At 40.5% G+C, this 16,480-nt stretch overlaps 1 protein-coding gene across 1 annotated transcript in view; it reads right to left on the bottom strand.

Moving 5' to 3' along the window:
* Positions 1-16,480, bottom strand: part of LOC121068788 (CD2 associated protein) — a 76,348-nt gene that overhangs the window by 27,652 nt on the left and 32,216 nt on the right. The window contains exons 3-5 of the mRNA XM_040554322.1: positions 9,732-9,885; positions 7,030-7,130; positions 2,318-2,438 (exon numbers count right to left, since the gene is read on the bottom strand). Of these exons, the coding sequence (XP_040410256.1) occupies positions 2,318-2,438; positions 7,030-7,130; positions 9,732-9,885 (376 nt within the window). The remainder of the gene's footprint in view (positions 1-2,317; positions 2,439-7,029; positions 7,131-9,731; positions 9,886-16,480) is intronic.

The following is a 16,480-nucleotide window of genomic DNA, read 5'->3' as shown; positions in this document are numbered from 1 at the left end:
GCTCAGTGAACAGAGAATTTACTTGTTCTCAGGAGTAAAGAAACATAGCAGATACTTGAGACCTTGACTGTGAAAGTACTGAGCATTAAATATAACCCTCAGGCAGGAGGGCGGGTGGTGGTGGTGCTGAAAATCATAACTTGTTAGATGCTGACAGAAAATACAATCACTTCAGATTACTGTTGTTCAGTCTCCCTGGATCTCAGTGTTCCTGAAATAAGGTGGACACATACTCATTTGTACACTCATCTCACCAGATACCACTAATATCAGCAAAACTGAACTCTAAACAGCTGTTGAAATATTTGGGACTGCTCAAATCAAACAACTCTTGGCTTACACTACTGAAATTATTTCCAAAATTTACAAAAAAAACAATTATTTTTTTCTTTCCCATCTCTGAGAAAACCCTTAGTAGGAACAATTTCTACAGAACATCTTGCAAATGTGGACACACATTACTGAAAAAAAAATAAAAAAGCTTTGTAGCCTTGAATATTACAGTAGACTTCTTTAAGCACTGACTAACTCCCTTCAGGACACTGCTCCCAGAGAATGCTCCCATTTCAGCAATATCATATCAAAGTTCCCCAGCCTTCAAACAAGTCTTCAAAAACATAAGGCCTCAGAAATACAGTTTCAAGGCAACAGACTAAATAATTGCCTGTAAAGCATGCACCTGCCTAGAACCCCTCAGCATTGTTAGTTTGACATCAGTGCCCCAGAAGCTCATGGAGCAGACTATCTTGAGTGTCATCACGCGGCACTTGAAGGGCAACCAGGTGATCAGGCCCAGTCAGCATGGGTTTATGAAGGGCAGGTCCTGCTTGACGAACCTGATCTCCTTCTATGACCAAGTGACACGCTTGGTGGATGAGGGGAAGGCTGTGGATGTGATCTACCTTGACTTCAGTAAGGCTTTTGACACCGTTTCCCACAACATTCTCCTCAAGAAACTGGCTGCTCGTGGCTTGGACTGGCGTACGCTTCGTTGGGTTAAAAACTGGCTAGATGGCCGGGCCCAGAGAGTTGTGGTGAATGGAGTCAAATCCAGTTGGAGGCCGGTCACTAGTGGAGTCCCCCAGGGCTCAGTACTGGGGCCAGTCCTCTTTAATATCTTTATCGATGATCTGGATGAGGGGATCGAGTGCACCCTCAGTAAGTTTGCAGACGACACCAAGTTAGGTGCGTGTGTTGATCTGCTCGAGGGAAGGAAGGCTCTGCAGGAGGATCTGGATAGGCTGGACCGATGGGCTGAGGTCAACTGTATGAAGTTCAACAAGGCCAAGTGCCGGGTCCTGCATCTGGGGCGCAACAACCCCAAGCAGCGCTACAGGCTGGGAGATGAGTGGTTGGAAAGCTGCCTGGCCGAGAAGGACCTGGGAGTATTGGTTTATAGGCAGCTGAATATGAGCCAGCAGTGTGCTCAGGTGGCCAAGAAGGCCAACAGCATCCTGGCTTGTATAAGAAGCAGTGTGGCCAGCAGGTCTAGGGAGGTGATTGTCCCCCTGTACTCGGCTCTGGTGAGGCCACACCTCAAGTACTGTGTTCAGTTTTGGGCCCCTCGCTACAAGAAGGACGTCGAGGTGCTCGAGAGAGTCCAGAGAAGGGCAACGAAGCTGGTGAGGGGTCTGGAGAACAAGCCTTACGAGGAGCGGCTGAGGGAGCTGGGGTTGTTCAGCCTGGAGAAGAGGAGGCTCAGGGGAGACCTCATCGCTCTCTATAGGTACCTTAAAGGAGGCTGTAGAGAGGTGGGGGTTGGTCTGTTCTCCCACGTGCCTGGTGACAGGACGAGGGGGAATGGGCTAAAGTTGCGCCAGGGGAGGTTTAGGTTGGATATTAGGAAGAACTTCTTTACTGAAAGGGTTGTTAGGCATTGGAATGGGCTGCCCAGGGAAGTGGTTGAGTCGCCATCCCTGGAGGTCTTTAAAAGACATTTAGATGTAGCCCTTAGTGATATGGTTTAGTGGAGGTCTTGTTAGTGTTAGGACAGAGGTTGGACTAGGTGATCTTGGAGGTCTCTTCCAACCTAGACGATTCTGTGATTCTGTGATTTAAACTACTGTTCAGCTACAGTCTGCTTCTGTCTTAGCTATACAGCCAGAGCCACAAAGGAGTGGCTAAATTAAAAACTGCCTTAAAAACAACCCAAGGAATACATGTTTGATCTAGTGTCCATTTTAGTATTTGTTAGCACATGAAAAATATTTTATTCTTAGAATCAGATATAATAAGATGGTACTACAACCACAATGTTCCGAATTATATGAGATTTTAAATGATTTTGCTAAGTGCTTACAACAGAACAGAATACCACCTGCGTCATCCAGAGCGTCCTGTGTTTCTCCATCATCTGTCGATTCCAATTCTTTCACAAAGTTAGAAGGAAACAGCCCTGACTTGCCATTTAGTGTTCCACTCCACCAGCCTTCTTCTACCTGTACAGAAATATTTTGCACGTTACTAATTAAGCAAAAAGGAAACTAAAATACAACACCTGTTGCAACATTTAAATACAGCAATCTAAGCAATTTAAGAAATCTAAAAAATTTGTATCTATTGAATTCATTTTTAAAACTTTACGAACAATTTTGCGAAAGCTCAAATGAACAGTTTCTCTTTAAAAAACTACCTAAGACATGGAAACAGTAGGCAAAAAGAAGAACAAGAAAATTGTTTATTGTCACTTCCACCTCCACAGCAATGATCCCAGAACATAAGTCCTATGCCACTTAACCAAGAAGAGCAGCAAAACGTTCATCAACTTTCTCAAGAGCAGAGGGAATAACAAGCATCAGCTATTTAATAGAAGAAAATATTAACTTGTTTATGAAATAAAGAATTTTCAGCCTAGCTTTCTAAGGCAATCTGTTGTTGCCAAACTGTCCTGTCCAGTTTCCACCAGTCCCATTTCCATTAATCCTGTATCTATTGACCAACTTCAACCAATTTTGAAACTTGTGTCTTCTGATCAAAGATGATTTCTACAGATGACGTTGAGTAGAAAAGAGAAAAGTCCTTAGGGACATCACAGCTTAGTTTTCCATAAGTCTGTTATCCATTCCTTCTGGATGGAAACAGCTGGCTGAAGAGCAGATGCCTAGCTCTAGGTCAGCTAGAAGATATGGAAACTTTCCCATCTGAGTTGGCTGACCAACGAAGGTAGCCAAGATGCCTGAGTTTTGTGGTCCTAAGGGTACAAGTCCATTGGATGCTAAATTGTTAGCTTTGCTATTCACAAACCAACTCACTTTTGTACTAGAAATAAACCTGTTCAGGTTTGTTTTAAGGACTCTGTGATGCTCTGTTAAGTGCTTAGATGCCTGGTGTTATTCACTCTAAAATATTTAATGAAAGGCTCATTGGGAATACGACACCATTCAAAACACAGGGAAAAGCTGGGCGCACGTAGGTGATGTGTGAAAATATGATGCCGGAAGACTGAATAATAGTGTTTTGTTGTTGTTTTTTTTTTAAATGAACAGACTTGAAGATATCTGGAATGATGTGAAGGTAATTTGCCCAATGAGCAATATTTAAAATTGAGACAAGATCAACTGAAATGAAATATTTTGAAAATTTTCTGCTTTAAGGCTGGAAAGCTGTTTTTAGAACAGAAAGAAAAGCAACAGAATAAAACAGCAGCTGTTTACGTAATCTTTTTATAGCCTTGCTTTGTAGGACACTACACCTGACACACAGACATAATTTTTAAACCCTAGCTTACCTCCAGGCAGGCAGAATGCATGCAAAGCCTGGCAGCTACAGAGACAGACAGGCAGTGGAAAAAAACGTTTTTCTTTTTAAAGACATCCTAGCTATCAAATATAGCTTCGTTGTGGATGGTTTAAATATGGAGACTGGTCCAGCAAATCAAATTTCAAGCATAGATTCCTGACAGATGCTGATCAGGCTCCAGCACCTCATGCTTTACATAATACATGACAAAAAACTAAAATTAAAATGCTCTGAATCACACATACTACCAAAGAGCCATGAGAAAGGGTCTTTTCATGCTTGTGATACAGAAAGAGATTGAAGCATCCCTTTATTTTCTGCCATGAGAAAAGGTCAGCAAAGCACTTTACAGACTTGCGAGGCAAAACAATGCCAGCTCAGAGAGAGGCAGGAATAGATTAAACGTTTTCTGAGCATATGTCAGTCTCCTCACCATGCTGTCCTTAAAAAATGATGACATACAAACCAGTGTTACCAGCGAATGCATCTTTAATCAACATTAAAGAACAGATGAAGAAAATAAAAAGGTTCTATGTGGCTTGGTGAAGAGCAACTGTGTATTTCTGAATGTTAACACTAATGATGACAATTTCAGGACATCTTCCATTTCAAAACCGTACTACAGGATACAATTTCCACAAGAGGGAGATACAGCTCTGGTACAGCATCGGTACTTTTTCTGAATTCCATCTAGTTGCTGCTATACAAAGATGAACACTCAGACTTCTGAGCAAAGGGGGAAAAATGACTGAAACAAACACTTTTACCAGTTTGAACTACAAAAAAAAAAATCAGCTGTTGAGCCCCTCATGAACTTAGATTATGCAATACAAATACAATACTATTAAAAAAAAGCATTTTTTTGAACTGGTATTTATTTCTGCAACTGACAGTAATATGGAAAAAGATATGAAGGAGAAACAAAAGGTTTAGAGAAATTATACAGTTATCACGTGCACTCTGTGTATCCTGTATGCATAACCCACAAGTTCTGTAAACCAAAGGCCCTGATGATTCAACCACGTAGCACAAAGGCCTTCTTCCCTGCTCCTGAACCTTGTAACCTGCTCTCTTCAAAATTAGTCATTTATCTTCTGAAGCCATGACCTCCACTTTTAATTTCACGATCATTCCAGTAAATGACTAACTATTCAATTTAGGAAAACAATTGCAAGTGCTACACCTGATAACACTGCTCTGTTATCAGGTATAGCTAGTAGAACTTATTCCTCTGAGCAGGTGATTTTGCTTTATTATTTTCTCCAAAGAAATGACCAAGTGCTCTCTCAAAGTAATAATCCTAAGTTATCTGTAAATTTAAGTTACCTGTTATATAAATAGCACCTTTTATATATAAATGAAAGCAAGAATCACTTCACAGTAGTGAAGACAAGTTATCCACAACTGATAGTATTTTCTATGATTCTTCACATTTCTGGCCATAGAATCACAGAATGGTTTGGGTTTGAAGGCACCTTAAAGCCCATTCAGTTCCAGCCTGGAACTACAAATACTACGAATACATATTTTCATATCATTGTTTTTGTTGTCTTTGTTGTTTCTAAACAAAGATGTGTTCCTTGCACCCATTCTGAGAGAGAGATTACTGCACAAAACTATCCTAGGCCAGCTGTTTTCACGAAGTTCTGTGGAAACATACCAATTTCATGAAGTTTACTTTTTTTTTTTTTTTGAAAGCCAGGTGAGGTATATGAAAGGAAGGAGCACAGGCACAGAAATAAACATGAGAACAGAAACAACAAACCATGTCCCCCCAAAAAATCGTTTCTATCTAGGAAACCAGATGAATAATTGCCTTGATCTTTTTGTTTTGATTAGCTATTTGGTCTTCTCTGATACATCATACTGAGCACCCCTCCCAGAATAATTCTGAAAGTTAACATGTGAGACTCAAAACAGCAGCTCCCAAAGCAATTTACTGCTTGAATGGTATCCAGTGATATCATTCTGCCTATTGACTGGTACAATGTAAGCATTTATGAAGCCAGGACTGCTCCATACAGGTGCTACCCACAAATTAAATTGATGAATGAGGTTACCCAGGAGTACTCCTTTAAAAAAAAAACGCGCTCTCACAATGAAATTTGAGACTGATTTTGGTGAGCAGGTTTAACAAGTCACTTGGTTTTATTCAAAGCTAACAGAACAAATTCTACCAATCATTAGTTCAATTGCATCTGAAAGCATAATTATCTGAAAGTATAATTATTTCCTTGCTATGAGAATGGAAAAATCATTCCTGGAAAGTATCAGGATCCTGGAGAGTTAGCACTCTCTTCAAATGAAGTCATCCGAGTAAAAGATGCAATCTCAGAGCTACTTTAAGAGCACCAACAGACACATGGCTAGAAAGAAATATTAAATCTTTTTCCTTTCTTGGATTCTCAAGGAAACAGCAAGGAGGGGCTGTACCAATGGAGGCCAGAGTATGCTGTACAGAAGTTTTTCATCCAGTTCTGAAAGGATCCTTCCATGATCGCTCTGGTCTTTTCCACAGGTTCTCTGACAGATTTAGCTCCTGTAAGAGATACTCTTCCCACATATTCAAGCCTCCCACAACACAAGTTGCTATTGAATGGAACAGGTATCAAGGAGGTGTATAGATAGGAAAAAGAAAATAACTCCCCCACAAAGCCCGTTTCAGATGCACAGGGTGATTGCCATTGAGTTCTGAACATCAATACCAAGCTTTAATTGTATTCTTACTCAGTGGAAAATTAAATGGAAATAACACATTGCCAACTGCATTTGTAAGTTGCCTGTTTTTGTGCAAGTTGTTAGAAGTATATCGTACAACAGGCATAGTTTTTGTTGTACTGAATGCTGTTACTATTAGTTCAAAGTTTAAATGATGAAAGACTTTGTACAAAAGCACCAAACTGGAAAATCAGGTCAAATAGCATTTTTCACCTAAACCAAGTTTAGGTTTATGTCATGTTAAAGGCAAATGGTCAAAGAATTTTAGTATAAGCATCCTCAAAGCAAGGATCACATTGACAGAGCCAAGGAACCGTGGAAGTCTTTTGAAAAAGAAATCAGTGTACTGAATTACAATTTATTGCTGTGAAGATGAAATACTTCCCCTAGTATTTGTTGATTTAGGATAAGAACCTGGGAGAAAGAACTCCTAAACTATTAGCTTTAACCTCTGATATACCAACTCCTTTGCTATTTTCCAACATCCTTGTATTTCAAACATTACAAAATAAATTTAAAAAAAAGTCACTTTTGACCACATGAAGACACAACCAGCTCTGTGAAATGGCTTACCTCTTCACTGATGTCGATCACATCCCCCACCTTGAGTTCCAGCTCATCCTCATTCTGCGGGACGTATTCAAAGAGCACTTTACATTGCCTCTTCTTGGACTCTGATACAAAGGAAATGGAGAAAATAATATTTTAAAATGAAAACTCATTTTTCCTGTTTCCAAGTATCAAATCTGACCAGAATACCAGTAAACCACCCCAAAAAGCTATGTAAGCTTCTGCTTCTGTTTTTCCAGTTTGTTTGTGTCACTTCAGCCTGACACGTTATACCTTAAATGTAGCTTGAAAGCCATCAAGTGTCTCACACTATGAGTTACAAATAAGCCAACACTAGACAGACAATTACTAACTGCTATAAAAAAAAAAAAAAGACATGTTGACTCAAGCAAGTCCCCAGTACAATGACTTTCAAGCTATTTCCTGACTGAAATCTGCAAAGAGGACAATAGCTGCCAGCTGCAGTGTTAGCACTTGCTTGGAAGAAAATCTGCAAGTTCCAGCCTCCAGTCTTTAAGCAATCCTGCCCCTGTTGAAGCAAAAATATGTATCAAAGGCTTGATATACATCATACTGTTTTCTTAAAGTGGTAGGTCTTACAGGAGCTATACTCCTGTAATTTCTGTACTCCCTCTTACATTTTGCACTCTGTCCATACTCAAACTTCGACAGATAAGATTAGCTGCATAAAAATAATCCAGACATAGGCACAGATTGATCCTTGTCTTCTTACAGCAGTGTTGAAATTCCGAAGTCAGAAGTTTAGAAGATCGCCACACCCAGCATCCTCAAGTACAGAACAAGCCAGACATTTGAGTAATACGTAACATCTAAAATTTCTGAGAGGGATCACTAAATTAAGACTTTTCTACGTGCTGCTATATGGCCTCTGCTTTGGAGAGCTTAAAGTCAAGAAGCAAAAACATGAAGCTCTACGGGTTATTTCTAAAAACGTGTAATAGTTCACATAATACACCCTTCTTTCAAGTCAACAGAAGTTTATACAGCAGCCAGGAAGGACTATTATGTAAACAGCAATTGAAATAAACAGTTCACTGGCCTCTACTACTGCCTACAATGCTTTTGGGGTTCCTCCTTTGAATAAGATATATACCAAAAAGAATAAATTAAAGAGTCACACAGTCATTTGGTATACATCTGATTTCAGCTTTCCTTTTCATAATGTAGTTCTCTCTAAAATAGGGTAAAAAAAAACAGATTCATTTTGAATCTAGAACTCTCCCTCCCCTGCAAGCTGTTTTCAGTGGTATCTACTTTATAAAGTTCCAGTTTTGAAAATCCCTAGATTAACCGAAGAAGCTAACTGATCAGTTCAGAAAACAATACTCCAGCCTCACGCAATACTGGGACTGTTGGGCTGGCAGCTGCCAGGCAGTTCTGTCCTTTTCCAAAAAAAAAACTTCTCTCTCATTACTTTTTGTTTTCTACAGAGTAAACTAAATTTAGCCCTTTGTTACACAATTTAGTACACCGCCTGTATTTTCATCTTCCTGAATAAACGCAGCAATCTAACTGATAGGAATATCGCCTGTAGCTTTTCCCACCCGATAGAAAATACATGTGTTCAGCAAGAGCTGCATGAGACCAACACATGGGGCTTTCTAGACAGAGGAGAACCTACCTTGTCACACATGGGGAACTTGCTACTAGTTTTAAAGAAGCTTAACTTTTGTTTTTGATGTTGTAAACCTCATTTTGCCAGGTTAGGAACTAGAAACTGAAAGATGACTAAATGCTCCAAAAACCTTTTGAACGGAGTGAGTGATTGCCCAGGCAAAGGCAAAAGAAAACAGCAAACAGAATCTGCAGAAGCTGTTTAAACAGCCTTCCCAGAAAGAGGGAACAGCAAGCAAAATGGAAATGCAGACACTGCCCTTATGCCAAGCAAACATTTGTGTGTTTCAAGGAAGGTTCCTGAACACCGTTTTGTACTAGAAAAATGAGTCTAGCCATAGCACTGCTAATTTTGAGATCAAATTGTAGGCACCATACTGATCATGGCTACGCAGCAATCAGCATGAGGCAAAGAGCCCTGTTGAACACAGGATTATTCCAAGATTACAGACATCAGAACAGGTAGCTGATATCTGAACTGGTATCAGAGGAAGTTGTTTCCCTTTCAGGGCCTGGTTGTGTTAATCTAGGAAAAAAGACTAACCTTCTGGACCAGATTTTCAAAGGCTTGATTATGAAAACACCTAATGGGCAGACATGCCGTTGTCAGGAACTGTATTCAGATTCAGTCATTCAAAAGTCATTTTGAGAATAATATCATTAGTTGTCTAGAAAGCAAAACTTTTCTAGATGGAAGAAGTGACCGCAGGAAAGTTTTTGATTACCATGAACAGGCCTGCAGTTCTCATTCAGGTACTTTGCAATACAGGCAGAGCTCACATAAAATTAAACAGCAACAGTTCCTTTCCATTGCCTTCTACGCCGATCAAAAAAGCAAGGCAATATTCTCTGGAATCGGGGTCTAAATTCTGCTCCCATCTGAATTCATCCCTACTGCTGCTAAGAACTGTATCATCCAGGAGCACGGTTTGGCTTAGAACAAAAAGTTTTGGCTCCTCTATCTCTAGTTTTCTGTACATCCTTAAAACTGACAGGCATTAGATAATTAATGTTTATTAAAATGCTCAACAGCAGTTTATGCAAGTGAAAGAATTGTAAATGCTACATACTCTTCTTGAAGCTTTTGGGTGGTGGATGGGGCTGAAATCCTCCTGCTGGAAGCCCACAGATATTCATACGCTGAACGAGGCTTGCTACATTGCCAGATTTCTCCTTCTTGGCTGGTAGGGCATCATCCTTGGGCTCTACATCCTTCTTAACTTCCTGAAACAAGAGGTTAAATTACCTGAGAGGTCAGTGTTGTTAACAAGGCACTGTACAGGCTAACAGATTTGGGATACTTACCATTTGGTTTGTAATTATGTACTATACTCAAAAACATGGCCTTCTGCATCTAAACTTACTAAAGGCCTTTATAAACGTGACCCTTCCATAAAATTAGAAGTCAGGTGAGCTGATGTGCCAAGAAAACTCAGAACCAAGGGCAGTATTTTAGGCATCTATTCAAACTCTATGAAAAGTAGCTTCGAGGCCAGAGAAGTCCCATATAACAAGTCTTAAGCTCATATTGAAAACCCAAGCAAAATATGAGACAAATAAATAATGACAGAACCATAGCATAGGACACTAAAGAAAATCAATATTCAAGTATAAGAAGCTGTGTTAGGTGATCATCTCAGCCTTACAGCTCAAAAGTTGCTTACAGACAAGATGGAATGGTACTGCTGAAAAAACAAATGGAAAAGAAAGCAAGATACTGAGAGTAACTGAGAGCATGTTGCCAATAACACTGGAATTGATGGGAAGGCAGACAACAGTTAACACCTTAATTTAGGAAAGATATGCCAACTGAAATAAAGAAACCCATAAACAAGAAAGAATCCGCTGTTGTTGGAAGAAGTGTATTTAAGCAGTTACTCCACTGCATCAGCTCATTTAATCAGACTCTACCTGAGAATGAATACTCTGAGACAAGAAGGCACTCAACGTAAGAAGAAACCCATTAGGTGTGGTCAGCAGTCCCTCTCGTGCAGAACACAGCTCACGACAGCAGCAATCCAGAGCTAGCACACAACCCCGGGCAATTTCTGCTATCCGATCTCCCACATTCCCCGATCACCCATCAGGGTTTCATTAGGAAGGTACATTCCCCCAGTCCCTTTGATGTCTGCAGACGAATTTGTCTAATTCCTTTCCGAATCCATGATCCTGCCTGACACTGCTCGCTTGGTGATAAATACCAGATACTTTTTGCTAATGCAAAGAAGCCCCCTTGTCTCTCTCTCATCTGCTTTAACCTGGCACCTTCACACTCCCGGTACTGGCTCCTACAATCACATTTACCACTGCCTTCATGCTCATGTAAACCTTGAGCATATCCCCTCAGCTGGAGCCCCAGTCTTGTCAGCCCCCATGTCACAGGGCAGCTGCTCCATCCCCTTGACCTAGCTGCCTTTCCCCATCCTGCTCAGCAGCTTTCCCGATGAGCCCCGGCACCCTGTTGGTGTTTTGGCTGTCGCTGCCCCCAGAGCTGAGGATTTTGGAGAACTGAGAGTGACACCACCAAACATTCCTGAGCTGATGATCATCTCAGCCGGCATTTTCACATCACCACAGTACAGATTACTCTTTTTTTTTTTTTTTTTAATATAGACATGACTTGACATTTACCTACTGCCAAGCTCAGCTGCCACCTTTTTCACTGCTCGACTCCACACCATCAGCACGACATTTAAAAACTAACAGCTCTTGCAAAATGGGCGTTTCCACTGTTAGGTCCCCTCTCAACATTGCTGGAGATGTTGAGTAAAGCTGGTATCACAACCAGCTCCTAGGAGATCCCTCTGACACACCACCCTGGCAAGTCACCAGTAAGTTCTTGGCTTCTTATTCTTTAACCAACTTTCAGTCCATAAAAGAATTTTTCCTCCAGTATCAGAGCAGCTGCGTTTCTTCAATAACTTGATGCAAAAATGTTTTCCAAGATTCTCTGAAAATCTAAATATGTTGCATCCACTGGGTCTTATTCACCTGTGTACTTAGCAAGAGCCTCAAAGCTCCTCAGCACTGCCACTGGCTGCTCCTTTTCTGGGGAATGCAAACGTCCACAAGTAATTTGCAGCTTTTTGTGATCCACTTGTTATTTCAGCTACAATTGCAATAGAACATTTAACATATGAAAACAATGGTTTCGCTACATTTATACTTATAATTTGAGGACTTAAAAAGAGCTTTAAGGCAGTAAAACCCACGCATGGATAAAACAACAAAAAAAAAGTATGAGAAATGTATTCACTAGGATATATCTGGTGCTTTTTGGAACATTAAAGCTCTTAAAGCTACTTACTGCAGCTGTCCAGCTGGAAAACTAAACAGGTCTGGAAAGCTCCTGATGCTTTCAAACATGCCACGAACCTCAAGTAAAACAGTTCAAGGCACCTTCCTATTTCCCCAAAGGACAGAGGAAGTAGAATAAGCAAGACTACAGACAGCACAATTTTTCCTCCCACTCATTTCCATTACATAAAGAGGCTTTTCAGCAAACAGACAAGCCATTCTTGCTTTTACTCTCCTTCATCCACAGGGAATTCTGGAGATCTCAAGCTCTGCAGAGATCCTATGTTCCAAGCCAAAAAAAAAAAAAAAAAAGAGGGCTCCAGAAAAGCAAATCATCGTGACCATCTCCTCCCTATAAGTAGGCATTCCAAACAAAGACATTGCCATTTTCAGTCTATCAACAGTTTTTTGGCCAGTCACTCGCGAGTCTAATAAACCATAAGGAATCCAAGTTGGCTATAGCTAAATAGTTTGCCACCCCCAAAAACCTGTCTCTAGTTGCCTTCCTGACAAGGGCACTCTGCTCAACAAAGAAACATGCTGGCACTTGAAAACTTGCCTATTGTGGATATATCCCTGGATTTTAAAATAAGTCTTTTACTACTGAACTTTTACAACCTCCAACGCTGCCAGCTGCCCTAGGAACGAACGCTCCTCCAGTTAAGCTGTTTCTCACCCCATAACACTACTCCCCACTGAGGAGTCAGCTGCAGGCTCACTCTCCAGGCTTGCACTAATGCTGCACCTTGCACAGAGCTTCAGAAGCAGCAGGGATTTTGTGAAATGCACCGAGATGAGAAAGAGAAGTGGGGAAGACTATATACAGGCAGCCTGTATATATGGGCAAAGGTAAGACCAGCTACTTCTAAGAAACAAAATTAAAAACTACAGACACAGAACCATTTCCAAATTTTAAGGTAGGCACCAGCTTTATCAGTAATTGAAGGTAAATAGACAACATGCTTTTAAGTCAAAAGGTAGCATAACAGGCAGCAAAGTAATTGATAGATTACAAACAAGAGAAAGATGGAGACAAAAGCAGTGACCACAACAGAAAACCAAGAACTCTAAAACGAAAGGAGGAACACTTGAGAGACTTTCTTGCCTGGGCTGAGTCAGTAATTGATATGGTCACAGGCAGGAAATACTCAAAGTCTAACACAAAACCAGCAATGGCATATTTAACAGAAAATATAGCAGAATGAGATTTATTTATTTATTTTTAAGTAAGATCTAAAATAATTACATGAGCAACAGTTGCACAAAGAAAAAGCTTGAAGCCAGTTTCAAAGGCTGCAAGTTTGTCGAAGAAGAGTTCCTTCAGCAGAAACCAGGAAGAATGATCCGGCACGTACAGACTGGTACCACAGGACCTTCCTAATGCGACCAAGCTCTGCAAGTAGAATACTTGAGCATGCAGTTCAAACATTTCCTCATCTAAGGCAGATAAAAGAAGGTGCAAGGAGAAGACCAAAAAGATTAGAGTAAAAACAAGAGCAGAGTGGTATGAAACAATCAGAAAAGATTTGCAAGGAATAGATGGAAGTAAAATACTGACGCCGGTGACATGTGAATCCAAGAGTGGGTAGTGACGTGTCTGTGTATCAGGAAGCACGCTGTAAACACAGCATCATCTAAAGCTGCTTTGCCTGAAGGAGAGGAACAATAACCACACAGGGGCCTACCACTACAGCAGCTACTGATAATCTAGTTCAGACAAAAAAACAACAACAGAAGGGGCTAGTAAGCAGCGCGTGGATAAGCCAACAACTGCTTTCTCAGTATTTTACCTACTAACCTTTAGAACATCCTTGTAAAGCAAGGACTTGGTTGTTGGCAGTGACGAGGAACTGAAGCATTAATTATCCTTCCCCAGGGCATTAAAAACACACTAAAATCAAACCAAGGTAAAGCAAATTCTGGAATACCTGGCTTCCACACCTGCGTGCAGTCCACCATACCACAAACCTGTATTTCCTATTACTCCTACAGCAGGAAACTGCTCTAGATCCATTTTCAAAAGCACGCTGGGATCCTCTCTCACCTACCACTCACCACTTCTCCAGCAACTTCATCCCGAACATAAGTTGTTATGACTCTGACCTTTGGGACGTATGAAGATTTTACAAAGGAAAATTCCTAACCACGACACATACCAATTCAGATCACTGAAAACTGACACTAATTGATTCAAACACTAATAAATGCCCCTGTGAAATCTGCAATACTTACATCTCCACCAAAACAACTGGCCCAAGCTTCAGTGGTCAGAAAACAACACTGCATGCAGGTCTGATCTCTGCACCCAAAGCAAAATAAAACATCCCAGTTACTGTTACATCTAACCTGAACATGCCCAACACTCCTAATCAGTGGCTTCAGAGCAAGTAAGGGGTTTTGCTTTGTTTTTGCTGTTGCTTTTTTTTTTTTAAGTCAGACCTGTATATTTAAATAGGGTCTGTATTAGGATAATACCAACAAAAACTTTCCAGGACACTTCAGCTTGTTCTGAGATGAGGCCACCACCCGTTGCCAGCCAGCAAAAAAAGAAAAAAAATACAAAATAAGAGTCAGACATTAACTGCAGCTGGAAATTTTAATATTTTTATTATGCCAGTCCACTACAGTTCGAGCCTTGTCAGTGTTTCCATTAGCAACACATATTTTATGCATTTATGACTTGGCAGTGCAAGTTCAGTACAGACTCTCTTGGCATAAAACGCTCAACTTGGAAGCAACCACCCACTCTTTCTGGTGCAAACCACAGCCCTAGTCATAAAGGTTTTAGGTTTTTATAATCTCTGTTAAACACATATGTGACATCACTTACAAACTGCTGATATCACTACAGGCTGAAATGTGAAATTGTGTAAAAGTCTAACTCAATAGCAAAAAAGATCAGGGTAATCCTAAGAGGGTTTTGTTTTCATTGCACCTGTCACGGTTTAACAATTCTTTAGGGGGAAAAAAAAAGATATTTTATATAAATAAAATAGTATCAAAGTCATCTGGGTACATCAACGTGTGAAACAAATTATTCTGCTTTATACATGGACAGAAATCCAACATGTCTGAATTTCCCTATACCCTCCATGATGCCCATGCAAATGAGCAAACAACCAGGCGGTTTTGACCTACTTTTAAGCAAGTAAGCAGCCTTCCCACTAGCAGCTGCTTAACCATACGTTGCTCAAACACGGACAGCAGGATCCTCCCCAGTTCCATCACCAGAAGCAGACAGCACTACAGTCACCGGGGCACTGACAACAGAGAAACCAGGTCAGAACATCTGAAGGGACATTAGGGATGGATGGTTATAAATTCGAAGTCTATTCCTGAATAGCAAGACAAAGAGAAGTTCATTATCCAACGAACCTAAAACCTTAGCTAGATCCTTCAAGCATAAACATTAGAATATTTTTATACCCCATCTCCTTCTATACATGCCATTATACCAAGAACAACTATCTTTTGTATTGTTTCCATTGTAAACTAAGAAACATCAGCTTGTGCAAAAGCCTGATGCATTTCTGTTCTTGGCTGGGTGTATTTTCCAAGTGAGAGTTTAAGCAGCAGCAAATGGTCTCAGCATCTAAAAAGAGAGAGATGAAAAGTACACAAACCTAGAAATCTGAGCCTCCACAGAGGATTGTCTCAGCCTTTTTCTTCCCCATCAGAACAGCAATAATGGTATTGTCTATTGATATTCTTGCAAATTAAGTTTGATTCATATTTTACTGAGCAGAAAATAAGGAGATGAGAGTCAAACCTGCTGCTCATTTTGTGGAAGAGGGAGGAACTGGAAGCTTACGGTAAACCTAAAGGCAATAGTTTTGTAACACAAGCTTATCTCTTTGCCATACAGCCTGCTCCTTCACTTCAAAACTCCTTCACTGAAAAATAATGCATACATACACGTGTGACTGTGTACGTATATAAATGTATATAAGATATAGAGCTGTAATAGTCAGCCAAAATCAGTTCAAGTACCATGAAACGTGATAATTTCTAGAATACAGAAAGTTTCACATACCTAACTATTTAATATCCCATTACCTCTTGCATTTATGGTCTTAGTTACAGCAGCAGACAGGCAGGCACAGGGCAGCTGTGACACCTTCAGCCTCTTAAATCCAAGATATCCCAAGTCCTTTCATTTGGTCAGCCACTGTCTCCTCCTTGAATAAGGAACATGTTTTCTCATCCTAAAGGCAGGCGCCCACAGAACAGCAGAGGTGGATGAATAATCTACCCCATTCTTCCATCATACTTGCCATGAACTAAAAGGACAGATCTAGACAATTTATGAACCAAAATAGCAGAGAAGCTGCCTGAACTCTGTCCCTGGAGCAATTTCCATCACCCAGCAGAGGAGCTCAACTGGCAGATGTCACAAGCAGTCCTGCAACTCCCCAGAGAATTAAAAGTTATTCCTGAAAATAGAAACCAACCGCTTTAAAGATGAAAGTGGTTACAGTCCCCTGAAGCACTGAGGAATGCACAAAGTCGATAACCTTTGTTT

The sequence above is a fragment of the Cygnus olor genome, chromosome 3 (assembly GCF_009769625.2).
Source record: "Cygnus olor isolate bCygOlo1 chromosome 3, bCygOlo1.pri.v2, whole genome shotgun sequence".
Lineage (NCBI taxonomy): Eukaryota > Metazoa > Chordata > Aves > Anseriformes > Anatidae > Cygnus > Cygnus olor.
Note: the sequence above shows the minus strand (reverse complement) of the source record. Positions and strands in the feature narration are given on the sequence as shown.